General features: G+C 48.1%; 2 protein-coding genes across 2 annotated transcripts in view; one reads left to right on the top strand and one right to left on the bottom strand.

Moving 5' to 3' along the window:
- The window catches only part of Szt2 (SZT2 subunit of KICSTOR complex), a 44747-nt gene extending 41248 nt beyond the window's left edge, over positions 1-3499 (top strand). The window contains exons 67-72 of the mRNA XM_036178514.1: positions 330-483; positions 634-756; positions 858-1263; positions 1371-1487; positions 2497-2565; positions 2709-3499. Coding sequence (XP_036034407.1) covers positions 330-483; positions 634-756; positions 858-1263; positions 1371-1487; positions 2497-2565; positions 2709-2852 — 1013 coding nt within the window. The 3' untranslated portion in view covers positions 2853-3499. The remainder of the gene's footprint in view (positions 1-329; positions 484-633; positions 757-857; positions 1264-1370; positions 1488-2496; positions 2566-2708) is intronic.
- Positions 3492-6343, bottom strand: Hyi (hydroxypyruvate isomerase (putative)). Its single transcript, XM_036178516.1, has 8 exons — positions 6051-6343; positions 5868-5979; positions 4541-4655; positions 4285-4363; positions 4151-4200; positions 3987-4056; positions 3753-3887; positions 3492-3656 (listed from the first exon to the last, which is right to left on the bottom strand). The coding sequence occupies exons 1-8, from the start codon at positions 6247-6249 to the stop codon at positions 3583-3585; spliced, it is 834 nt and encodes a 277-aa protein (XP_036034409.1). The 5' UTR covers positions 6250-6343; the 3' UTR covers positions 3492-3582.
- Between the last annotated feature and the right edge of the window lie 20841 nt (positions 6344-27184).

Below are 27184 nucleotides of genomic sequence, written 5' to 3'. Positions count from 1 at the left end.
GCGAGCCAGTCAGGCTAAAATAGAACAGCCACAGGGCCGGGCCTGGTCTGGTAAGACCATGCATTGCTCATTTTCTTTGTACCATGTCCATGCTCTCAGTCTTTGACTGTCTCTTAAGTTGTTCACGGTTGGTTTCATGCCAGAATTAAGGCCCCGGATCCTGTGTTACCATGCTCTGTTCTGAGCATTTGATTCCATCTCAACAGCATTTCACAGGAGCTTGGGAGCTCCCCAGGGAAGCAAAACCTTAGTATTCCCATCCCCTGCCCACCAGCCCAGGTTGCTTGCCCCAGACTTAGCATCTGTTTTTCCTGTAACTTGCCTCATAGGGACTCTGGAGCTCCCCACCCCACTCATTGCTGCCCACCAGCTGTACAACTATGTGGCCGACCACGCCAGTTCTTACCACATGAAGCCATTGCGAATGGCCCGGCCCGGTGGTCCAGAACATAATGAATATGCCCTGGTGTCAGCATGGCACAGGTAAGGCTGGGAGACAGCTTCCAACATGCACCTGGTAGGCTTAGGTTGGGGCCATACTTGGAGTAGAAAGTATGTTTTCTTGGGCACAAGGCTTGGGACTGGTTTCATTAGAGTCTCAGAGTTGACATCTCCCCTACCCCAACGACACAGCTCTGGCTCCTATCTGGACTCTGAGGGACTTCGCCATCAGGATGACTTTGATGTTTCTCTGCTTGTCTGTCACTCTGCTGCACCCTTTGAGGAGCAAGGAGAAGCTGAGCGACATGTTCTGAGGTCGGATCTCTTAGTGCGAATGTACCCATTTCTCAGCTTGCCCTCTACTCCTACCCATAAGTCTGTTGCTGTGACACTCTCCTGCCCCTTCCCTTCCCCAGGCTTCAGTTCTTCGTGGTGCTTACCAGCCAACGAGAACTCTTCCCAAGACTCACTGCTGACATGCGCAGATTCCGGAAGCCATCCAGGCTTCCCCCTGAGCCAGAGGCTCTTGGGAGCTCGGTTGGTAGCCCTGGGGAAGCATCAGGGATTATGCTGGCCCCAGGACCAGCCCCTCTGTTCCCACCACTGGCCACAGAAGTGGGGATGGCCCGGGCACGGCTGGCTCAGCTGGTTAGGTTGGCTGGGGGCCACTGCCGGCGCGATACCCTCTGGAAGCGCCTCTTCTTGCTGGAGCCACCAGGCCCCGACCGGCTGAGGCTAGGGGGCCGCCTGGCCCTGGCGGAGCTGGAGGAACTCCTGGAGGCGGTCCATGCCAAGTCCATTGCGGACATGGACCCCCAGCTGGTAAGAGCCCTGACTCCACAAGGGCCAGCATTACTTCCAGGTGCACCTCGGTGGCTGGGTGGGAGGACACACCATGGGTGACTCTGGAGTGGTTGTGTCCCCCCCAGGACTGCTTCCTGTCTATGACGGTCTCCTGGTACCAGAGCCTCATCAAGGTTCTCCTGAGCCGATTCCCCCAAAGCTGCCGCCATTTTCAGAGCCCGGACTTGGGGACCCAGTACCTGGTGAGTCCCATTGGCCCCACTCTAAAAGGAAAACCAGCAGAGGTCCTCACCTGACACTACAGACCCATTCAGGGAGCCCAAGCTCACCACACAAACTCTGCCTTACATTGATGTCTTGCTAGAGTTTGACCACACTGATGGCCTGTAAAGCCTTCGAGCAGTGGGCAGTGAGCCTGAGTGCATGATGGCTGGGAAGTGACATGCCTTGGCTTGAGATCCTGGACAAGGCTCTAGGTTGATGCCTACTCCAAGTGTGGCACTCAGCAGATGCTCGCCCTCCACCACTGTCCTGGGATCTGTGTCTTAGCACTATCCCCAGAAGGTCTGTGCACGCTGGCGTGAAGGCGCAGCTGTGACGGACAGGAAGCAGGAAGCTCCAGGGCTGAGAACGTGCATGGGAAACTAGAGAGAGTAGAGATGGGCACAGCTGTGGGTACGAAGACCGCAAGTGAGAGGAGTGAGTCTGGAGCAAGATTGTCAGCCAGAGAAGCCAGGGCCCAGCAGGGCAACCAAGAGGTGTGGGCTACAGTGATGGGAGCACTAGAACTGGAGCGGAGCAGAGGAGGGTGATGAGCTCTTGGCAGGTTGAGTCTGTCATCCATGAGGAATGCGGACATCTGGGATCAAGAGAGATTAGTAGGCGGTACAGTAGCCCCAAGGAGAAAGCACCCAGTGGTAGATCCAGAGCTGGGTGCTAGGAAGCAGCTGACGTCACGAGGCGATGGGAGACCGAGAACTGGCTGGAGGGGTCATGTCCAAGGTCTAGAACTATCTTCATTGATTGGCTTCCCTGCCATGTCCTCTAGAAGATTGTGACAGGACTCCCACAGACAGGTTGAGGCCCAGTGTGGCAACACCATCCTGAGTGACCCAGGCTGGCAGATAGGATCAGCATGTGACAAAAGGAGACCTCACCCTCCTTCCTCTGTGAGAAGCCCCTGCAGGAGGGAACACACCCACTTGGCTGAGACGAGCCTGGCTCCCTCTTCTCTTCTCTCTGTTGCTTCAGGTTGTGCTGAATCAGAAGTTCACCGACTGTTTTGTGTTAGTGTTTCTGGATTCACACTTGGGAAAGACGGTGAGAACAAAGGGCGAGCACTTCCTGGCAGCTGTACCCCAAGTACTCCACTCAGCCTTCTCAGAGCGGGCTGCCGTCCTTCTGCAGCCAGCTCTGTCCTTCCTGCGCTCCCTGTCACCATGACACCTGTCTTTTCCTCACAGTCTCTGACGGTGGTTTTCCGAGAGCCCTTCCCGGTGCAGCCCCAGGACAGCGAGAGCCCCCCTGCCCAGCTGGTCTCTACCTACCACCACTTGGAGTCTGTCATCAACACGGCCTGTTTCACCCTCTGGACCCGCCTCCTCTGAGACAGCGGAGCACTGACTTCGTTGGTTGAATTGTGGATCTGTAAGCTTGCCCATTTGAGGCACTTATGAACCCCAAGTCCTCAGACATAGAGTGACACCAGGGATTTGAATGTGTCTGGGGAACTGCTGCTACGGTCTGGCAACAGGGACTGCCCTCCCCAGACACAGCTGCTGAACAGCCTGGACTCACTTTAGGCTCCTGGGCCCATCCAGAAGAAGAGGCCTCCTTCCTGCCCAGCTGGTGGAGTCCCAGGGAGCCTCAGATGAACTGGCAAGCACTCACCCCTTAGAGCTAGTGACCTGACTCAACAGTTTGTCACTGTATGCCACCTGCATCCTTGGCCCTCTGGTCCCACTTGGCTATCACTGTTGGACATTACTCTTGCAACACTGGTTCTAATCTTGGCCCTGCCTCTCAAGCGCCTCTGACCAGTGTTTGCTACCCCACCCCCACTGGACCTTTGGTTCCTGTCTGTAGATAAGAAGGAGGGCTCAGAAGCTCTTTGTATCCACAGTAATCCTGGCACCACCTGGAGGATTTGAGCTTGAGCTGTGTGTCCCTTCTCAGTAGGAGGGAATTAACTCAGAGACATTGAAGCATTAGACACTATGTGTCCCCACCCCTGTAATATACACATATGAAAACACTCAGTGTGTCTTTAATTCAGAGGAGGAGCCTCAGGACACTCGCCCGCCGCCCCAGAGCAGCATACAGGTGCTCTGTAGAACACTACTGGCCAGTCCGTGGGTGGCCCTTTCTGTCCCAGTATGAATGTAGCCAGCTCAGACCCTCCACCGTGTCTCCTGCAGTAAGAGAGACAATGCCATCTCAACCCTCAAGGGAAAGGACAGCCCCTGTCCAACCTCCATCCCTCCAATGTCCCCTTCCCCAAGCCTCACCTCGAGGCCGATACTCGCAGCCCACAAATCCTTGGTAGCCTTCATCTTCTAGTAGCTGGAACAGGTAAGAAAAGTCCAGCTCTCCAGAGCTGCCTGGCTCCCCTCGGTCTGGGACCTGTGCCACCTGCACATGCCCTGAGAACAGATGAGGAGAGACATGGGACGGGGTGGGAAGGGAAGCAAGCATAAGACACAGCATCAGACCAGGAGGAGCGTGGGACGGGGAGCCCTCACCAACGGTGGGCAGGAACTCCCTGATGTTTCCTGTCAGATTCCCATCCATGATCTGCCAGTGGAATATGTCCTAGGGGAGAGACTGCCGGTCAGACCCCTTGGGTGGCCTCCACAATCCTCCCCAGACTGGAAGACATGACCTGAAGTACCTATTTTCCACGCACCATTTGCAATCGAAGATTTGGTCTCCCAACCTTCTGCAAGATGGCTGCCGCTGCCAGGAAAGCCAGGGAGAAAGCCATTAGGCTTTGGAACGTGAATTCAAGAGGGATAGGGTGGCAGAGGTCTAGAGTCCTACCCTGCTGGGGTGTATCCAGGAAGTACTGGGGGTCCGTGATGCGGGTGTTAATGGGCTCCAGCAGTCCCACGAGGTTCTCCTGGAACCATGTTGGAGGCTCAGGGTTCCTCCCCACGTCTGTCCCAGTCTGTCACTGGCCAGCAACCTCATCTGTTCCTCCGACCTGTGTTCTTGCTCAGCTTTGTACCTCATTTATTATCCCAACTATGTACCCCCTCACTCCTCAACATGTCAGCTATGTGCTTCCACCTCTTACCTGAGCCAAAACCCCAGCTGCATGCCTCAGGTTCTCCAGAAAAACTGTTTCCATCTCGCCCTTGACTGCAGCTCGGTCAGCCCCCTGGGGTACTCGGCCAGCCATCAGGTGGATCCTGGAGAGAAGGTGGTGGGGAGGGCTCATGCCCACAATCCCTATGCATCTTCTAGATGCCCTCTGACTATACCAGCCTCACCCCACCTCCCCAGATCTTCTTCTGTTCAGACCATCTGAGGCATGATGCCCAGGCATCCCAGCAGCCTCCCACACTTGTGTGTCAGCCAAGGCAAGTCCACCATCAGGGCCTCTGCCTATGCCTTATCCCCTCCTGGACTCTGAACCGCTCCTTTCCCTGTTCCTGCTCAGCTCATAAGCATGCTTGAGGCTCCTTTTTTTTTTTTTTTTTTTCAGATTTTAAAAATGTATTGTGTATGAGTGTTTTGCCTGCATGTGTCTGTGTACCATGTGTGTGCCTGGTGCCCCTGGGGTGAGAAGGTGTTACTGGATGACTGTTGCTGGATTTACAGATGGTTGTGAGCGGCCATGTGGGTACTGGCAACCCAGCCCAGGTCCTCTGCAAGAGCAAGTGCTGTTAACTGCTGAGCATCTCCAGCCCTGAGGCTCACCTTTTAAAAGTGATTTTGACCCTTGCCCTTTCTAGACAGTCCATGTTACTTAACCCTGCTTCTTCTCCTTACCTCTTAGCCTCTTCCCAAATGCTTTCTGCCCTACTGCTGACCAATCACAAGCCTTTGCTGCTAGTTGCTTCCCAGCACTAAGTGACCTCTGGGATTGACTCCCTTTCCCTTAATCCCACTTTGAGGCTGCATCACAGCACCTCCTCATCTCAGCAACATCCAAATTCCCACAGGCCCTGCAGGCGTTCAGACCCTTGGAACTCAGGGTTCACCATCCCTGGCCTCATTAACTCAACTGGACACAAGGCTCTCTGGTCCTGCCAGCCTCCATGCCTGACCAGCGCAGCTCTCCCTATAAAGTGGATGTGTGGGCCTGCCAGATTCAGTTCCGGCATCACTATCAGCAAACAGCTTTCTTCTAGTCAGGGTTAGGCGCCTGCCCCGCCCGACCCCCACTCCCACCCCCACCCAGCTCCCAGCTTTCTCTCCCTGGTTAAAATCCCTCATCAGACCCCAACACCCATCATGGGATCCCGGTATGAGATGCGCCTGAAAACATGGCATACAGAGTGATACTAACAGAAGAAATACAAAAAGCAGTCTCCAAAGACCCTAGCCCACAGCGGTGTCTCCGCTCCAAGCTTCTTTCGACCAGGCCCCAAGGTCAAGGGGAGAGCAGGACAGGGTACCTGGGGCATCCCAGAGCCTTGGCGTACAGCACAGCCTGCTCCAGCCCCTCTCGGAAGGCCGCCTGTCTCCCGGGGACGGCCCCCAGCCCCATCTCCCCCTTCTCTGGGTCTCCTGCGGAGAGAACCAGCGTCAGCACGGGCCTGGCTCCCCGCAGCCCTGCCGCTCCCCGCCCCGGTGCGCACCCCGCGGCGTGTTGATGAGCACCAGCCGCAGCCCCGCGGCCCGCGCGGCGCTCGCCAGCGCCTGGGGCGGCTCGGCGTACGGCCAGGCCACCTCGGCCGCCTCGAAGCCCGCACGGCCCGCGGCCTGCAGCCGCTCGGGGAGCCCGGGGAGCTCCGGGAACAGCCAGGAAACGTTGGCGGAGAAGCGCAGCGGAGCCATGTGGACGGAAGGCGGTGGCGAGGGCGCGGCCTCGGGTCAGGAAGCGGGGCGACCGCCGAGGGGCGGAGCGAGGCCGCCCCGGCCGTAACCGCACTGGAAGCCGCAGCCCCAGCCCGGTTCAAAGACAGGGGGACCTCTGAACGAGTCGCCTGGTGAAAAGGAGGTAGCTTTTCATTAACGCCCGAAAGCTGTGAGCAAATAGCTTTGAGTCAGAGACTCACCATGCCATCCTCCTGTCCCAGCCTCCGTGTAAGGGATTACAGACCTATCCCCACCACACTCGGATCTTTATACCAGCAGCTAACACACCGCCAGCCCATTGGTTTTCCCTTACAGACTAAACATAAAACGAGCCATTTTTTTTTCTCAGAAAATTCGGATCATGTTGTATATAGTTTTATAGCCTATCTTTTTTCAAACGACGTCTATTAGCATTCCCCCGTGTTCTTCAATACCCTTCAAAGTCATGCCAATCGCTGCTTATTGTTGCACTGCACACTTAGACAACCCATAATTATCATCATGTCGCTGTGGATAGGGTGTGCGTGTGTGCGTGCGCGCGCGGACTGTAGGAGCATTTTACAGCACCTCTGGGTCCCCATCTTTTTCTTAGATTCCCTTTTTAACGATGTCCATCACAGTGCTTGCCAGTCCTGGATGTTTGTCCGTAAAAGTAACTGCTGTGCCAGGGTAACGGCGGTAAGCAGCTGGGGGCGGGGCGGTCTCTCATTGGGTCACGAGAGGATATCAAGGGCAGCCAACCTGGCCAATCAAGATCCCCTTATCTGGACTTGGGTTTGCCAGATGACGGAGTATGTGGAAACTTAATACAAAAAAAAAAAAAAAAATTAAAATTAAAAAAAAATTTAAATAAGTGAAACAGTGCTCAGAAGAGTGTAACGAAGTCCTTAAGCAAAGGCATCGGCAAACCTGCTGTCCTGGGGCAGCTGCTCCACAGCTGGAGGGCTTTCCCTGGCCGGGATGCTACCTTACCTGCAAAGCCTCCAGTGTTTCTTCAAACAATCTGAACAAATCTCCGTTCATCAACAAAAACCCAACTTACTGGCCACATAGAATTATATAGCCCATAAATGAAAACACGCTTAAATTCTTTTTTTTTAATTTATGTGTGTGGATGTTTTGCCTATTTGTATATCTGTGCACTACATTCATGCAGTACTGACGGAAGCCAGAAGAGGGCATCGAATCTCCTGGAATTAGCTGCTAAGTAGGTGCTGGGAACTAGACTTGGGTCATGTTGAAGTGCACATCTTCCCCAACCCCCTTTAAATTCTTTTTTCTTTTTTAAAATTGTATTTGTTTATTATGTATACAGTGTTCTGCCTGTATGTGTCCCTGCCGGCCAGAAGAGGGCATCAGATCTCAATTACAGATGGTTGTGAGCTACTGTGTGGTTGCTGGTAAGTTATTTAAATCAGGACCTCTAAAAGAGCAGCCAGTGATCTAACCTCCAGCCCCCACTTAAATTTTTGATAGTTATGCTAGAGTGCTTTCTGAAAGGGTAAATTTGTAAGGATCGTGTGCACCTATAATCCCCAATACTTGGGAGATTGGCACAGGGGGCACTGTGAGTTCAAAGCCAGCCTGAGCAACATAGTTGTCTGGGAGAAAGAAAGTAGTTTTAAAACATAAATTTATACCACACACCTCCATAAGTAGAATTCATCTCAGCCTCCTTTCCGAGAGCTCCAAGCGCACCCAGCCAGCCCCGACTGCTCTGTTCAGCCTCATCTCAAGTCTAGCCCACACAGACACCGGGTCCAGTCTCAGCCCAGCCTTAAGCCACGTGCTTGGAAGTTCCTCAAGGACAGATCCACCATCTTGCCTGACTTCTTGCCCATTTGCCGTCGAATTTTCTCTTGGACCTTTGGCTTGTTCTGGAGCGAGTTTCTTGGTTTGAGTCCGAAGAGGTTGTGGCCTCTTGCTAAGTTTAGTTTTTCAATCAATCGGCAGGTTTACAATCCAAAGTGATATCTTAGGGAAGAAATTCCTTGGTTAATCTTCACTGTAAATCCCTGACCTGTACCAAGGTAATTCTACTTAAATCCTAACAGCACCACTACATCCCAAGTTCTGAATCGGGGACAAAATGCTCAGACCCACAGTGATCCACACCCTTTCCTAGTCTTTATGGCGGCAGACAGAACTGGATGGACAGGACTCCCTTTTTCTCTCAACTCCTGTATAATTTTCACTAAGATAAATAGTTGAGGCCATCATGTCCATGAAAATCATTCTCTATTTCCCCACGCTAGTGATTGAACCCAGGCGACTATACGTGGAGCACATGCTTTTCCACTGAACTACATCCCTGCCTACAAATTACTTTCTTCATCATAACTTGGTCATCTCTAGTTTTGAGCATTCTGCAACATGGGGATTGTACTAAATTATTATTCCAAGTTTCGACTGTGTTTAACTTTTACCCAGAGAACTTGCACAGGAATGTTTCATTACGGTATCAACAACCTGTAAATGTTAATGGATGACAGCTAAAACCTGAGTGTAGAGTTCAGAGTTCAGAGTCTCATCTGCTCACATGATAGTATCTGCCAGTGCAGTATTGAGACATTCAAAGCCCGTGTACAGTACAAACCAAACCCACAGTAAAATTCCATTTGATACCATCAAGATTGTCGAAAAGGAAAGTCAGACAACAGAATGCTTCCTCGCTGTGGGTAGGAATGTAAATCACTTCAACCACTTTGGAAAACAATTTGGCATGATCTCCTAGAGCCCATATGCCCTTGATCCAACGTTCCTCTTCCAGGTGTATTCTCTGAAGAAACATTTGCACAAGTGTGGCAGGAACAAGCCCCATGATGTTCATAGCAGCACAGTTTACACAGCACAAGGATGAAATGAGCCATATGTCCATCGAGACACACGTAGATGAGTTGTAGCACAGTCACACAGTGTAGACACACATAGATGAGTTGTAGCACGGTCACACAATGTAGACACATATAGATGAGTTGTAGCATGGTCACAGAGTGTAGACACATGCAGATGAGTTGTACCACAGTCACACAGTGTAGACACATGCAGATGAGTTGTAACACGGTCATACAGTGTAGACACCTGCAGATGAGTTGTAGCACAGTCACACAGTGTAGACACATGCAGATGAGTTGTAGCACGGTCACAGAGTGTAGACACACATAGATGAGTTGTAGCACAGTCACACAGTGTAGACACACATAGATGAGTTGTAGCACAGTCACACAGTGTAGACACATGCAGATGAGTTGTAGCACGGTCATACAGTGTAGACACCTGCAGATGAGTTGTAGCACGGTCATACAGTGTAGACACCTGCAGATGAGTTGTAGCACAGTCACACAGTGTAGACACATGCAGATGAGTTGTAGCATGGTCATACAGTGTAGACACCTGCAGATGAGTTGTAGCACAGTCACACAGTGTAGACACATGCAGATGAGTTGTAGCACGGTCATACAGTGTAGACACCTGCAGATGAGTTGTAGCACGGTCATACAGTGTAGACACCTGCAGATGAGTTGTAGCACAGTCACACAGTGTAGACACATGCAGATGAGTTGTAGCATGGTCATACAGTGTAGACACCTGCAGATGAGTTGTAGCACAGTCACACAGTGTAGACACCTGCAGATGAGTTGTAGCACGGTCATACAGTGTAGACACCTGCAGATGAGTTGTAGCACAGTCACACAGTGTAGACACATGCAGATGAGTTGTAGCACGGTCATACAGTGTAGACACCTGCAGATGAGTTGTAGCACGGTCATACAGTGTAGACACCTGCAGATGAGTTGTAGCACAGTCACACAGTGTAGACACATGCAGATGAGTTGTAGCACGGTCACAGAGTGTAGACACACATAGATGAGTTGTAGCACAGTCACACAGTGTAGACACACATAGATGAGTTGTAGCACAGTCACACAGTGTAGACACATGCAGATGAGTTGTAGCACGGTCATACAATGTAGACACCTGCAGATGAGTTGTAGCACAGTCACACAGTGTAGACACATGCAGATGAGTTGTAGCACGGTCACAGAGTGTAGACACACATAGATGAGTTGTAGCACAGTCACACAGTGTAGACACACATAGATGAGTTGTAGCACAGTCACACAGTGTAGACACAAGCAGATGAGTTGTAGCATGGTCACAGAGTGTCTCACAGAGAGAGAAGACAAAGCTGGTGGCTCAGATGAAATACTAAGTCTGCTCTTGTACTAGAGCAATGTGGAGTTTGGTGGAGCTGGAGCTGAGGTTTGGCTCCAAAAACTGCAAACACTAATGTGATGGTATAAAAACCTCAGAAACATAACTTTGAGAGAAATATGCACAGTATGCTTCCGGTTTTATTCTTTTGAAGATATAAATTTATTTATGTGTATATCAGTATGTAGGTGTGTGCATGTGTGTGAGTGTGGATCTGTGAGTGTGGGTGCCTGTGTTCTCAGATACCCTGGAACAGGACATGGGTGCTGGGACCCAAACTTGATTCTCTTCTATCTTGAGATCCTGGGGTTGAACTCAAGTCACGGGGTTAGTGCAGGGAGCACCTTACCCACTAAGCCACCTCACCAGCCCTGCTTCCGGTTATGCAAGGCAGGGAAAAACCAATATCACATGAGGAGATTCAAACAAATAACGTGAGTAGCAACCACAAAACACAGCATGACTGTGCTGGGGGCTGGGGGAGAGAGACAGAAGCTACTGGAGACCCGGAAAGTCATTGTCGTCCCTTACCTTAGACCAGTGGTACAACTACATGTGCTAATTATATCACACTTCTTTATCACTTACATATGTTTTCTAGGCACCCATTTTGTGTATCAGTTTCATATTTAATAAAAACAGAACTTTAAAACCTTCTGCATACATGCCTACCACCTGCTAGCATGCTCTATGTTAACATTTTCACTGTGGGATCATCAGAATCTCAAGGTTTTGCTACAGTCTTGGCTTCCTTGCAACATTTGTATAGTTTGGGCTATGATTACAGCTTTTGAGATTGTCACTGCTCAGTATGGTGGCTTTTTGGTGTATTATCTGCTCAGATGCTATACTAAGCATCCTACAGCATGGTCTCCAGTGATCTGTGCCTACTGGTACCCAGATACCCAGATACCCCTTTCCTCTTGAATATGTGACTCACTTTCAAAAAAAATTAGATGGCTGGCTGGGTGGTGGTGGTGCATGCCTTTAATCCCAGCACTTGGGAGACAGAGCCAGACAGATCTCTGTGAGTTTGAGGCCAGCCTGGTCCACAGAGCAAGATCCAGAACAGGTGCCAAAACTACAAGAAGAAACCCTGTCTCGAAAAACCAAAAAAAAAAAAAAAAAAAAAAAATCTGTGGCTTCCATCTTGGGTGTCTTGCTCACCTGTTCTTAGGAAGGTACCATGTTGTAAAGTACCCCAACAGAAAAACCTGCATGTTAGAAACTCTGACATCTGTGGTTATTATGACGAAATATGTCATCAACCCCCTACCCTTCCACATGTTGAAGTTCTGTGTCTGTCAGACATTTCATCATTGTGACAAACACCTGAGAAAAACAATAGAGAGGGGACAAAATTTATTTAGTCTCATGGTTTCAAAGGTTTCAGTCCAGAATTAATTGGACTCATTGCTTTAGGCTAGAGGCAAGGCAGGTTATCACAACAGGCACAGAACAGAGGCTGCTCACATCACAGAAGCCAAGAAGCAGGAGGCTTAAGAGGAAGGGGAGATGTGTGTGTGTGTGTGTGTGTGTGTGTGTGTGTGTGTGTGTGTGTGTGTGTATAGTGTACGCCTTTAATCCCAGCACTCAGGAGGCAGATCTCTGAGTTCAAGGCCAGCCTGGGCTACAGAGCCAGTTCCACAACAGTCAGGACTACAGAGAAATCCTGTCTCAAAACAAATAAATAAATGACAGGGTGAAGCTTTATGTATCCTTCAAACCCATAGTCCAGCAGCCTGTTTCCTCTAACTAGGCCCCACCTCTTATAGTTCATATTCAAATTTAGAATCCATCCTTGGATTAAACCTTGTGACCTAATCATCTCTGGAAATGCCCTGGAAGACACACCCATGGGTGTGTTTTCCTAATGACCTACGTATCTCTCCATATGATCAAGTTGATAACTAAGATTAACCATTACAAGCTCTTACTTTCCAACATGATGGTATTTAGAACTGGGGACGTTGGGAGATAATTAGATGTAGATAAGATTGTGAAGAGTCCAAGATGGGGTTAGTGTCCTTATAAGAAGAGGCATATGCGGGCTGGAGAGATGGCTCAGCCGTTAAAGGCTAGGCTCACAACCAAAAATATAAGAAGAGGCGCATGGGACAAGAATGGTTTTCTCTCTCTGCATCAAGTGAGGCAGCCATTTGCAAGGCAAAAAAGAGAGTCCTCCCCAGGAAGCTGGGTCTCTGACTTACCAGATTGCAGAACTCTAAGAAATACCTGTTGTTAAAGCCATCAAATCTATGCTAATTAATCAGTCTGTGTTAGCTTTGCTTACCTAAGCTAACCAATTTACAAAGAAAAAAGAAGCCGAGCAGTGGTGGCACACAACTTTAATCTCAGCACTCAGGAGGCAGAGGCAAGTGGATCCCTGTGTGTTTGAGGCCAGCCTGGTCTACATAGAGAGTTCCAGGCCAATGAGAACTCTACAGTGAGATCCTGTCCCCAAAAATAAAACAACACACACACACACACACACACACACACACACACACACACACACACACACACACACATGAGGACTTATTTTAGTTCATGATTTCTGAGGCTGTGGTCCTTAACTGTGCCTGATACTTAGGGCTTGTGACAGGCAGCACACTGGTGGACACTCACGACGGAACAAAACTGCTCACCTCACCGCCAGCAAATGAAAGAGAGGAGTTGGGGTCCTACACTCCTCAGTGTCTGAAGACATTAGTGATTCCCCCGACGTCTAACAGAGCCAATCTGGTACCAAGTATATACCTCATGGGCCTTTGGGAGACACATAAAATACAATCATGGCCTGGTCCAAACAGATACACTGGCCCAAAGCTGGCAAAGGTCTGACGCTGACCAGGAGCCACAAGGATGAGCACAGAAACAGATCCTCCCCCAGTGGCCAACAGCTGGAGAAGAGCCTTGTAGGAGACACTGAGTGGGAGAAAGCCAGCTAAACCACACCTGGTTTCCTGACCCAGAGAAGCTTGTTGGCTCTGAGTTTGGAGATAATTTGTTAGCAGCAATGGCTAACTAGCAGAGGAACTTGATCTGGGACTAGTTCCCTTGTGTGGGGAACTGCTGCCGGTCCCTTTCATCTTCTCCCCACCTGAAGGCTTGAATAGGGGCCACAGTAAAAGTCTCTTGACCCGTGCTGGACCCATCTAATATCTGTTAGAGATGTAGGTTCCCAGTCCAAAACCTGTTCCCTTCTTTCTCCTTAGAAAAATCACGCTTGCTCGTGGAGACAGTCAGCCCAGGAGACTAACGCTGATGTCACAGAGCAGAGGCAAAGGGAAGTGCTGCATCTGTCACTCTGTTAGGGAATCAACCAGCCTAGCTGCCTTGTTCTCTCTTAACTCTTTCCAGAAATCACGTCCCAGAACTAACTTGATGTTTCCGCTCCCAACCTCCAGCCCTGTGACACGTCAATAAACCTTTGAGTCTCTGGGTAAAAGCAATGGGGTGTCTGAATGAGAACGGCCCTCAGGGGTTCACATCTTTGAGTACTTGGTCCCCAGTTGGTGGAAGTGTTGGGGAAGGATTGGGAAGTGCAGCCTTAGAGGAGGAGGTGTGTCACTGGGGACTGGCTTTGAGGCTTCAAAAGATTCAAGCTGTTCCCAGTGTCCCTCTGCCCTATACTTGTGGCTCAAGATGTGAGCTCTCAGCTACTGCTCCAGCCTGCCTGCTGCCATGCGCCTCATCATGATGGTCATGAACTCACCTTCTGAAACTGTAAGCCCCAAATAAACTCTTTCTTCTATATGTTGCCTGGTCATGGTATCTTATTACAGCAATCAGAAGATAACAGAGACAATCTAACTTTGGGGCACTGGGATTATGGACTTGCAGCATTTCATGAATCTGGCTAATTCACATAACTAGCAGTTCCGCTTGGGTGACCCAAGAGTGGTGTAGATTCCAGTGTCTAACAGGAGACCTTTGTCTTTCAAAGTCATAGATTATACCAGTGTTTTAGTTCTCTCTCCTCATTAAGTGCTTTATTATCTTGCCCTGTACAAGAACATTTTCACTTCTCTTCAGCTTTCTTTTTCTGAACTGTTAGTTTCCTATCATTTTATACAATACGCTCAAATCAGAGCCTATACATCATGCTCTATATTTCCACACCCGGCCATGTATTCAGTTATAGCTGCCTCCATTTAAGAATATCCCCATTCAAGTGTCACTCTGCTATTATTTTTTGAACCATTGAGCCTTATATTTCTAACTCTTCAGAATTTAACTTCCTGACTATACTCAATTTTACCAGTAATAGTCCATATCACACGGCTACATGACAGCTTGTAACAGTGTCAAAAAGGAGTGGAAATCTTGGGTAAAATTTTTCTTCCATAGCCTCCTATTGTACCCAAGCATTTATACAGGAATATCCATGATACATCTACATTTGGGACCCTGTAACTAAAATGTCAGCACATTTAAACAGAATAATCTCACATGTACCATACATTGAATAATAGCATCATTATACAAAACAGAACTGAATCACTTTACAAAATTTGCACTTGCATAAGCAATTATCTATATTCTCGGAAGAATATTACAATATTTGCTATTCCTTGTTACATGCATGCCTCTTTCACAGGGGCCTTCTATAACTGGTCCTTCCTTTCTAACCTCTTACTGAGTGGCTGGGTCGCATCCAGAAGCCCTTCTTTCCCTGCTTTATGCATGCTTAATAATAAACAAAGGCTCTTGGCAGCCTAATGGAATGTTGACTAATTGCATGTCATCATGCAAACTCTAAACTCACCAATACAAACCCCCCCCACACACACACACACACCCCACCCCATGCATGTATGTTTTAAAATAGGATACAGGTATAATGTTTTCAAGTCACTTTGGTTTTGTTTTTTTTTTTTTTTTTTTGTTCCTTTGGTGTTTTTGAGACAGGGTTTCTCTGTGTAGCCCAGGCTATCCTGGAACTCACTCTGTAGACCAGGCTGGCCTAGAACTCAGAGATTTATCTGCTTCTGCCTCCTGAGTGCTGGGATTAAAGGGGCATGTGCCAACACGCCCAGCTTGTTAGTCTTCTATTAAATTATTTTAATTTTGTGTGTATGGGTGTTTTGCCTGCTGGTATGACTGTGCACCACTTGCAGGCCTGATTAGATCCCCTGTAACTAGATTACAAATGGTTGTGACTTGTCACATGAGGAATCAAACTTGATCTTCTGGAAGAACAGCCAGTGCTCTTAATAACTGAGCCATCTGTCCAGCCCCTCCATCTTATATTTTGAGACAGAGTCTCTCGCTAAACCTGTATCTCATAGATTCTGCTAAACTAACTGGCTAGCAGGCCCCAGGGATCTTCCTGTCCCCATCTCCCAAGCCCTGGGACTATAGACGCTCTAACTTTTTTTTTCAGAGATTTATTTGTTTGTTTGTTTGTTTGTTTTTGTGTATACAGTGTTCTGCCTGCATGTATGACTGCAGGCCAGAAGAGGGCACCAGATCTCATTGCAGATGGTTGTGAACTACCATGTGGTTGCTGGGTATTGAACTCAGGACCTTTGGAAGAGCAGTCAGTACCCTTAACCACTGAGCCTTCTCTCCAGCCCGATGCTCTAACTTTTATGTAGATGCTGGGGATCGAAACCCACTTTGCTGACTAAGCCAGCTCCTCCCATCCCCAGAAACTTCCTTTTAAGTTGTACTTGAATAACTGCACCATTCCAAATTTTTTTTAGCCATTAGTATTTTATTTTCATGGCTGGGGTGTAGAGTGTTTGCCTAGGAAGTGTAAGACCCTGGATTTGATTTCCAGCATTTCAAAACAGAAACAAAATAAAACACAAACCTGCATTCCTTTTATGTGAAATATTCATTTGTAGTTTTTGTCTGCTTTTCAGTGGGATTCTTGGTGTTTTAATTAAGCAATTTGCAGCTCTAATGATAGAGAATCAAAATATTTCAGAGCCTTTGCTTGTTTTTGCTTTCTTTAACACACACCCCTTTGTTTCCGACACGGAGTCCTGTTATATTACCCAGGCTGGTCTTGAACTCCCAGGCTCAAGTGATCTCCTACCTCAGCTTTCTACATGCTGGAACTATAGTTGAACACCACAGTGGTAGGCTCCTGTTACTTTTTAAAATGGCATTCACTGTTCAAGACGCTGATGCTGCTGGGCGGTGGTGGCTCACACCTTTAATCCCAGCACTCGGGAGGCAGAGGCAGGTGGATCTTTGTGAGTTCGAGGCCAGCCTGGTCTCCAAAGTGAGTTCCAGGAAAAGGCACAAAAGCTACACAGAGAAACCCTGTCTCGGAAAAAAAAAAAGACGCTGATGCTGTACACCATGACCAAAAGCACCTTGGAAATGGTTCATTTGGCTTCTACTTCCACATCATAATCCATCATTGAAGGAAATCAGGACAGGAACTTAGGCAAGGAAGGAACCTGGAGGCAGGAGCTGATGCAGAGGCCATGGAGGGGAGTTACTTACTGGCTTGCTCATCATGGCTTGCTCAGCCTGCTTTCTTGTAGCACCCAGGACCCCTAGCCCAGGAATGGCACCACCCACAATGGGCTGGGTCCTTCTCCATCAATCACTAATTAGGAATATGCCTTATAGACTTGCCTACAGCCCAATCTTATGGAGGCATCTTCTCAATTGAGGGTCCCTCCTCCCCAGTGACTCCAGCTTGTGTCAAGTTGACATGAAACTAGCCAGCACAGAGTCCTTACAGAATGAGTCTTTGGCCCCTTGGTCCCTCTCCCTGGGGTTGAGACTGATTTAACTGGCTTCTGGTAATTTGGCATAGAGTTGCAGGGCTGGAGCTGTGGCTCAGCAGTTAAGAGTACTTGGTTGTTCTTGCAGAGGACCCAGGTCCATTCCCAGAACCCACATGGTGGCTCACAACTGTCCAGATCCAATGCCCTTTTCTGGCCTCCGTGGGCACCAGACACAAATGGAGAGTGTACATACATACATACATGCCAAACACGCAGACACATAAAAAGAACACATCTTTTCAAAGAGTGGAGTTGCTCCACTCAGCTGGGTCTTTCCCTGAGTGAGAAATGTGAATCCTGTGTCATTTCTTCACACCACAGGCGTCACAGGGACAAGGCCTCTCAGGGCTGACCTCGGAGTGACGTGTTAGCAAACATGCTTACTACCAGACCATATTGTCCAGTATCAGTTTTGATGGTAAAATAAGTAATATTTGTACCTCCTTCTGCCATGGCCCTGTGTCTATCCCTAATAGGTTCTTGCAGCAGTCAGAGCCCAAACACAAAACAGATGGCATATTCAAATTAGGATCATTCCCGAGGTTTCATAATGGGGCTATTTGTGAAGGTGTGGGCAGGAGGCAGAGGAGTATACATGAGATACTGTAGCAAGCTAGGGCCTCCGGGTCCAAGAAGGTGCCAAAGGCAGTGTTGAAATCCATGAGAAAAATCCTGTATGGATGGTTAAAGGGACAAGAGACCCTCAGGCTAAGGACACAAGCAGCTTGAGGCAAGCCCACAGAGAGAAGCCTGGGACAGGAGAGTGTGGAAGGGCGGTTCTGGCCTGGGCTGGTAAATCCCATCAGTTAAGGGGAAATTGCTTTGCTTCTGCACAGCATGTGCCAGGGGCGACCGTGTTTAGGAACGTCCTGGTCAGCGGGAAACTGTAGCCCAATAAAGTCAAGACCACGGAGCCTCAGACCCTTCCAGTGTGAATCTGCCGGTCACTCCACTTCCTCCATCATCCCAGTCCCTGTTAGATAAACCCAATAAAACAAGGGTTAAGAAAATCCTTGATGGGAGTTGGAGAGCACTTTCTGGTCCTGCCTAGGACCTGAGATTTTTAGCACCCATGGTGGGTACCTCACAATCACCTATAACTCCAGCTCCAGTGGCTCAGACACCCTTTTCTTGGGTGAAGGGGCTTTTGTTTGTTTGTTTGTTTTGTTTTGTTTTGTTTTGTTTTCGAGACAGGGTTTCTCTGTGTAATTTTGGTGCCTGTCCTGGATCTCGCTCTGTAGACCAGGTTGGCCTCGAACTCACTGAGATCCGCCTGGCTCTGCTGGGATTAAAGCCACCACTGCCCAGCAGGTTAAGGGGCTTTTGCCCACGTAAGAAAACTCGCAAATCATGAAGATGAACCCAGGTAGGCCCAAGGTAAACCGGAAAATCCTTCCAAGCAACCGAGGTCTTCCTAGTGAGAGGGATTTGAAGGGATACATGAACAATTCTCCATTGGTGGCTGTGAAAATGGAGGAGTCAGAGCAGCAGCAGAGGCAGGCAGAGGGGTGGCAGAGAGCGGTCATAATAAAAACCAGAAACTGAGCTATTACCCACTGAGGAGTTAGTGAAAACAAGGAGATTAAGAGCCTGGAACAGGGACGCCTTTAATCCCAGCACCCGGGGAAGGAGCCATCTCCATGAGACGCGACCAGAATGGATCCAAACACTCTGTCTGAGGCCAACCCAGGGCCCAGCTGCCTATCCTGTGAAACCCAACAACTTGGAAGTGTTGGTGAGATTACCCTACTAAACAACCTGCTCAGCTGAAATCCTTCCGGGAGAGGATTCAGAATCCTACAGTCTGCAGTCAGAGGAAACAAGATCAGCTGAGGAGTTGACGAATGAGCAAAACAAAAGAGAACACAAAAGAAGGCACCGCCCAGCCACCGAACCAGATCACCAGAATCATAAGCCTACATATACTACACCGACTGGGAACAGGTAAGCCCCCATCTTCAGACCCCACCAAAAAAAAAAAAAAAAAAAAAAAAAAAGGAAAGAAAGAAAAGAAAATGGAGGAGCCCTGTAGCAAGCAATGTGGGCGGAGCCTAAGAGCTGTCGGAAGAGGACCAGCAAAGACCTGAGGAACTCCGCCTCCTAGCCATAGGGAACTGATTTCTACTACACCCTCAGCTTGGAAGAAGACTCTGAGCTCTGGCTGGGAATGCAGCTCATCCAAAACCTTGGCTGATTGGTTGATTGAGTGATTGAATGATTTCAGTCAGTCATTTGAGACCCTGAGCAGAGAATCCAGACATACACACCTTACTGTGGTGTTCTTGACCATAGACCTGTAAGATAACAAACAGGTGCCTGTTGCTTGAAGGTCCTAACTGGATGACTATTTATTAGACAGCCTCAGAAACTAATCCAGGAGGCAAACAACTAATGGCACCGTCCCTATTCTGTAGCTGGTCTCAGGGCCCAATTTGGTGATTAGCCCTGAAGCCTAGGATTTTTCCATCTGTATCTCTTTTTTTGAGCTGAGGATTGAACCCAGGGCCTTGCGCTTGCTAGGCAAGTGCTCTACCACTGAGCTAAATCCCCAATCCCCCATCTGTATTTCAAAGGGCACCTTCACGGGCTACTCTGCAGCCTTTCTGCAGGCTGTGGTTAGCAGGCTTACCCAGCACAGTGACTCTGAAGGGGGTCACATGGCAACTTTCCCTGTGTAAACTTTGTAGGGTGTAAGAAGAATTCTTTGGGTTCTACTGTCCTGTAACCACACTGGTTGTCAGAGCAGGTTGATCCTGCTCACCAGACTGAGGCCCTCTCCCTCAGCTGCATTTCATCACACGCCCCCACCACAGCTAAGCAGAGAGAGGATAGGATGATGTGCTGACACATGCTATACAAGCAGCGGACCCATTTCCCAATTGTTCCCAGGCAGCAAGACCACCTTCCTCAAACACATCAGCCAGACTCCCATCTTGAAGGACTGTTTCCAGATTCCACAATTATAACATCAGTCTGAGTCCAAACAGGAAAATAAATTTAAAAAAAAGATGATACAACATGGAAATTAATACAACTCATGGAAGGTTTTATGATGGGACTGTTTATGAAGGCTTGTACAGTGTAGAGGGAACCCACAGGGACTACGCAGCTATTCAGAGCTAATAACCACAGCATTATTAATACTCCTAGGCCTGAAGGGATGTAGAGAGTGAACAGTTTCCAAAACGCACATGGAAATATCTGTAGAGCCATCCAATTAGAAAGAAGCGGTGCTTTTGGTCAGAGGACACAGCCGGACCACGTGGACGCTGCGTGAACCTGTACTGCTGAGCCCAGAAAAGAGTCACGGGCAAGGAATGGAGCGCTTTGACCCAGTGTGTGCAGGGCAGCGCCCCTAGGCAGACAGCGGGAAAATGGAGCGGGTGGAGCGGGGTGGAGAAGATAGAGTAGATGTGGCGTGGTGACTGTCCTCACCTTTTCTGACGCGCTTCTTGTTCTCCCCTTTACACTGAGGTCTACGACCTTGCTTTTGGCTTTCTGTCTGTCTGCCTGCCAAGTTTCACTAGTTTGTGTCCCATTGTCTCTCCTTGCCTTTGTTGGGGACTAGTTGTTCTTTCTTTGCTCCGTTATTCTCCTGTGTTGTGTCCGTCACACTTTTGACGGCAGGGACAAAACCCTGAGGGGAGATGGCTGGCGAGAGAAAGTTGATTGGGGCCTACAAGCTCATATACTTCAGTGGCTAGTCAGCTGGCAACACTGTGGGCCTTGGACGAGACCCACCGTCATAGCAGGGAGAATGCGATGGAGCCAAGCAGCTTACCTTGTGGTGGGCGGGAAGCAGAGAGAGAGCGTGTGTGACTGTGCTGGGGCTGCTGGGCCTTTTACCTTTGTCCTGTCTGGGCCCCTCACAACTGGACAGTATCCACCACGTTCAGGACTGGTCATGCCCTCTCAGTTGCTGCCCAACATGGCAACTTCCTCAAGATCTGCCTTCACAAATGCACCCAGAAGTGTGTTTTAATCTCTTAGGTATTTACTTTTTCTTTTCTTTTCTTTTCTTTTCTTTTTTTTTAAATGATGTATTGATTTATTATGTACAGTGTTCTGCCTGCATGCATGCCTGCAGGCCAGAAGAGGGCACCAGACCTCATGGTTGTGAGCCACCATGTGGTTGCTGGGAATTGAACTCAGGACCTGTAGAAGAACAACAGGCAGTGCTCTTAACCCCTGAGCCATCTCTCCAGCCCTCTCAGGTATTTCTAAATCAAATCCAGTTATCAATCAAAATTAATCATCATATCCATGATTTTGACATTCTTTCCTTACTCAGTGGTTTCTGTAGACATAGACGATTATATATAGAAATATATATGAATTCGTATACCTGACATGTATTCATAAGTGTATGCATAGGCTAAAGTACATACACATTTTTTTCTTATCTGTCAACTAAACGTCTAGAAGAAATGATACATAGATGTTAGTGCCCACATCTAATGCTAATTCTCAAAGAAGAATCCTGGAAGAATGGATGACCTGGGACATATGAGACCCTGTCTCCAAAAATCAAAAGAACCAACAGACAAACAAGGAAAGTAGTGCATTACAGAAAAGAATGGCATGGTGGCACACACCTTTAATCCCAGCACTCGGGAGGCAGAGGCAGGCGGATCATGATTCTCCATGTGTATCATCTCCGTGCTTGGGACACTGAGGTAAAAGCCTGGCCAGCCTGGTAGAAGCATCTAATGGGGAAGGAGCAGTTTCTCTTGCCCAGCAGTTCTGAGTGATTGATGTAGATGTGGTGCCCCCAAGGAGCCACAACGTAATTCTCTGCTCATTTAAGTACGGCCTGGCCATCGTGACGCTTTCAAAAGAACACCGGAAGGGGAAGGGGAAAGGAGTAATTTCATAGTGAGACAACCCGGCAAATGCTGCCTCAGACCCAGGTGAGTGTCAACAGAGATAGGCGGTGTGGTAATGTTCCCCTTGATGCTCGGTGATAAAACCATAGCTTTAACATCCATCTTCCCCTCAGACACAGATCATCTGGCTCTGGTGCATGCAGGGAGAAAAAACTCCATATAATTCCAACCTAGTCTTGACAAAAAATATCAGATAAATCTGGACTGAGGGACAGCCTACCAAGCATGCCGCCAGTGCTCCTCAGGACTGCTAGGGTGTAAAAGTGAGGAAAGCTAGCTATCAGAGCCAAGAGAAGCTGAAGGAGATGAATGCTCTAGAGGATCTTAGACCAGGTCCTTGATAGGAAGAGATGTTAGGTAAGAATTAAACAAATATAAATTACAATCTTTTTTTTTTTTTTTTTTGAGCTGAGGATCGAACCCAGGGCCTTGCACTTGCTAGGCAAGCGCTCTACCACTGAGCTAAATCCCCAACCCTTAAATTACAATCTTTAATTAACAGTGTATCAGTGCCTGTAACCCCAGCAATAGGGAGGTGGAGGCAGGGGAATCAGGAATTCAATGTCATTCTCAGGGACATGACCAGATTGGGAAACATAATGCCCTGTCACATAAATAGATTAATTAATTACTAAATTAATAAACAAACAAACAAATAAATAAAAGGCAGGGAGCTAAAGAGATGGTTCAATGGTTAGGAATACTTGCTGATCTTGCAGAGGACCCAGGTCCAATTCCTAACATCTATGTCAGCTGATTCATAACAACCTGTAGCTTCAGTTCCAGGGAATCTGATGCCTATGACCTCCAAGGGTACAGGCACTCATGTACACACACCCACACACAGACAAATAAAGAAAAATAAGCTGGGTGGTAGTGACACATGCCTTCAGTCAGGATGCAGAGGCAGGTGGATCTCTGTGAGTTCAAGGCCAGCCTGGTCTACGTAGAAAGTTCCAGGCCTGCCAGAACTGTATCGTGAGATCCTGTCTCAAAAGAAAAAGTATCAATGTTGTTTCATTAACCAGGGCAGAAGTGCAGTAAAATGTAAGATGATGATGATGGAGGAAAACAGTTTGGGACCCATGGGAGCTCTCCATATTGTCCCCTCAGCCTTTCCGCAATAACTCTTCTGCAATTAAAATAATATTTTTAAAAATATATGACTGCTGGACTCACTACCTTAGATTAGCACTTTTGCTCTCTCTCAGACAATAACAGGGCTTGGTAATAGTTTACTTCTGCTTCTCTCCCTCTGTATAATTCTCGTCATCCATCTTATGTCTGTGTCTGTTTTAAATTCCATAAAGCAGTATTTATTGATTTGTTTGATTTTCATTGTTGTATATTGCTGTAGTGAGTGAAGGTTGCATGTGGAGGAAGGAGACAGCTTTGTGAAGTCAGTTCTCTCCTTCCTTTATGTGGGGTCAGCAGGCTTGCACAGCCAACACTTTACAGACTGAATGGCCTGGCCAGCCCTGGTTTAGATTTTTCCCATGATGTAGCCCTGGCTGGCCTAGAACTCCCTATCTAGGACAAGCTTGTGATCCTCCTGCCTCTGCCTCCTGAGTACTGGAGTTACCGGTGGGCATCACCACACCCAGCTTGGTCCTGTTGCTTAGTTTTCAAGACAGGGTCTTAAGTACCCCCAATTGACCTTGACCTCACTTGAACCACGGATGACCTTAAGTTTCTGATTCCCCTGCCTCCTGAGTCCCAGGATTATAGTCATACACCATGACAACCAGTTTATGCACAACTAGGAATCAGCCTCAGGGCCTCACCCGTACCAGGTAAGCACTCTGTCAACTACATCCTCAGCCACAGGCTGCTGTGTTTAAACACACACACAATAAGCAAGTGCATAAACTTACATATGGGAAGTGTAAGAGGAGATCTCTGGATGCATTTCTCCTCATCTTGCCTTGTCCTTTCCATTTTCTCCTGCATCATTATGCTTTAGTCTAGAATTTTTTTCTTTACCTTAAGCCCCCTTCTTTTCTGCCTCTCTCTCCCTCTCTCTCTCTTCCTGGTCTCTCTGTGTGTCTATCTCTCTCTCTGCCACTCTACCTCTCTCTGTCTCCCCCACCTCCTCCTGCCTTCTCCTCTCGTTATGTTTCAGTATGTTGCCTAAACAGGCCTTGGATTCCTGAGCTCAAGCAATCCTCCTGCCTTCAGTCCCTAGTGGCATGGGGGGACAGACATGCGCCACCCTGCCCACACGGAAACTTCCCTTAATAGTTTGTGGAGAGCTCGTAGTGATTAAGTTCGCTCAGCTTTTGTTTGCTGGGAAACGCCTCTGTTTTACTTTAGTTTCTACAGTGTGGTTACACTGGATCTAGATTCTAGATGGCAGCTTTCAGTTGTCTCTGCCATTGCAGTTTCTGTTGAAGAGTCAGTCATGAGCCTCCATATTGCCACGTGACCCTTCTTCAGCCATTAGGAAGAGACTTTTTCTTTCTTTCTTTTTAAAGATTTTATTGTTATTCATATATATGTCTTCGTGTGTGTGTGTGTGTGTGTGTGTGTGTGTGTGTGTGTGTGTGTGTACACCACATGTAGGCGGGTAGCCACAGAGTTCAGAAGAGGGCGGGCATGGGATTCCCTGGTGCTGGAGTCACAGGCTGTTGTGATCAGCCTGCTCTGGCTTCTGAGATCTGAGCCCCCGGCCCTCTGCCTCTAGAAGAGCAGCAAGTGTTCCTAACCACTGGTCCCTCTCTCGGTCCCTGGAAGAGATTTTTTTCTTTGGTTTCCATCAGTTTGATGTGCCTAAGCATGGTCTGTTCTGTTACACACACACACACACACACACACACACACACACACACACACACACAAAATAAATAAATAAATGTACAGAAATATTTTAAATGTGCATCCTGTAACTATGGTTACCTACCTGTACAAGATCTGCACAAAATTGGACTCTTAAACATTCCTTCATAGATCAGGGGAGGAGGAGGCGGTGTTATGAGGCCCCACCCCTCCCGGAGGCTCTAAGCTGTTAATGGTTGCCAGGTAAGAGAGGCCATCTTCTTCTGTGCTACATAGCCATTGTTAAGCTAGCCATACTCCAGTAAATAACCCCCTACCCATGCTCTTACAAGCAACTGTAATTAAACTTAGTGGGTCCAAAAAGAAAAGAAAAGATATGCATGTAGAAAAGGGATTGGGGCTTGGGGATTTAGCTCAGTGGTAGAGCACTTGCCTAGGCCCTGGGTTGGGTCCTCAGCTCCAGGGGTGGGGGGGGGGGGGGGGGGGGAAGAAAAAAAAAGGGATTGGTTAGGAAGAATGGGGTCAGTAGAGGTGGGGGTGGTAACGAGAGGGGAACAGGGTGAATCACAGCACAGTGCCTATGTGTACCAAAGTGTCAAAAACGATGTTCAAGAGACAGGCGGATCTCTGTGAGTTCGAGGCCAGCCTGGTCTACAAAGCGAGATCCAGGAAAGGCGCAAAGCTACACAGAGAAACCCTGCCTCGAAAAACCAAAAAAAAAAAAAAAGATGTTCAATTTAAAAACTTAATTGAATAAAAATTGTTTGAAAACTCATTGCCTATGTTGGCCACTTTAAAAAAAATGGATATTTTTTAAATGTGTATGAACTCATATTCTTGGGAAGTTTGTCAGTGGGAACTGAGACCTCTATGAAAAACAGTTCTTCTGTGGAAAATCTGTTTTATTTTGCTGGCAACTGAGGGCACTACAAACTCGGAATCCTGTTCAATTTTAGGCTGAAGACATTGCAAAAGCGCAGTACTAAGACATTTGCAAGTGAGCGCAGGCCTGTGGCGGGAGACAGGATCCTCGCTGCCTTTTCTGTGGTTGGGACTTCTCTAGCCCCCTCCCTTCTCTACTTTATCCTCAGCCAACTTCTTGAAAGGATTCCAACCCAACCTCCCTACCCCGTTAGGACTCAAGTTTCAACTCTGCTCTCTGCATTTTGCTTGGCCACGGGACTGGCAGGTGTCACTTGGCAACACCAGCTCCAGCTGGAATTTTCCTGGTATAGAACTCTCTCCTTGTTTCTGATAATTTCCCTTCCTTTCCTGACAACATTGCCATGCCTTTAAAAAGAAAGATGCTTTTTGCATTTCATCCAGCATTTTAAGTACGCTATACTGGGAGAGGTTCTACAGACAGCTATCTCTGGAAATAGACTACAGTCAGCCTTCATGATGGATTGGCTCCCAGACCACCTGAGGTTGCCAAAATCCATGGATGCAAGCCCCTTATATAAATGGCATAGTATTTGCATATAACCTACACATGCTTTATGTTAAAATTACTTATAATCCCTATTACAATGTAAGGGCTGCATGCATAGTTGTTATAAAATACTGTTTGGGAAGCAAAGACAAGAAGAGATGTTGGGGCAGGCATATTTCCTTCCCAAGCATTGGCCATCCCAGGATGCTTGAATCCATGCAGTTTGCCTATTTGGGATTTGCTTTATGAATGTATGTGTGTGTGTGTGTGTGTGTAGATCAAAGGACAACTTGACAACTTTCAGAGGGGTTTTCTCTTTTTTGGTTCTTCGAGACAGGGTTTCTCTGTGTAGCTTTGGTGCCTATCCTGGCTCTCACTCTGTAGATCAAGCTGGTCTTGAACCCACAGAGATCCACCTGCCTCTGCCTCCCCCCCCCCCCCCAGTGCTGGGATTAAAGGCGTGCGTCACCACTGCCCAGCTCATCTGTTGTTTTTATACAGATTAACTGAAGAGAGCTCAGGTCACCAGGCACTTTTACTCACTGAGCCATGGGGCTAACCTGGAATTTGGTTTTATTCACTTACTGTCTTAGGGTGTCCATTGCTGTAAAGAGATACAGTGGCCCTGGTAATTGTTATAAAGGAAAACACTTAATTGGGACTGACTTACAGTTCAGAGGCTTAGTTCATTGTCATCATGGCAGGAAGCATGGTCGCACAAAGGCAGATATGGTGCTGGAGAAGAAGCCAAAAGTTCTACATCTGGATCCACAGGCAACAGAAAGAGAGAGCGACACTGGGCTTGGCTTGAGCATCTGAAATGTCAAAGCCCGCCCCCAGTGACTCACTTC

The sequence above is a fragment of the Onychomys torridus genome, chromosome 2 (genome assembly GCF_903995425.1).
Source record: "Onychomys torridus chromosome 2, mOncTor1.1, whole genome shotgun sequence".
In the NCBI taxonomy this organism is placed as follows: Eukaryota; Metazoa; Chordata; class Mammalia; order Rodentia; family Cricetidae; genus Onychomys; species Onychomys torridus.
Note: the sequence above shows the minus strand (reverse complement) of the source record. Positions and strands in the feature narration are given on the sequence as shown.

What these genes read in the sequence shown, in the direction of transcription:
- Hyi (XM_036178516.1), bottom strand. Translation starts at nt 6,249, where the DNA reads ATGGCTCCGCTGCGCTTCTCCGCCAACGTTTCCTGGCTGTTCCCGGAG. An exon ending in AAGGCTCTGGGATGCCCCAG is followed by an intron (nt 4,656 to 5,867) that starts GTACCCTGTCCT and finishes CCTTCTCTCCAG; the next exon opens with GATCCACCTGATGGCTGGCC. An exon ending in CCTGGATACACCCCAGCAGG is followed by an intron (nt 4,201 to 4,284) that starts GTAGGACTCTAG and finishes CTTTCCTGGCAG; the next exon opens with CGGCAGCCATCTTGCAGAAG.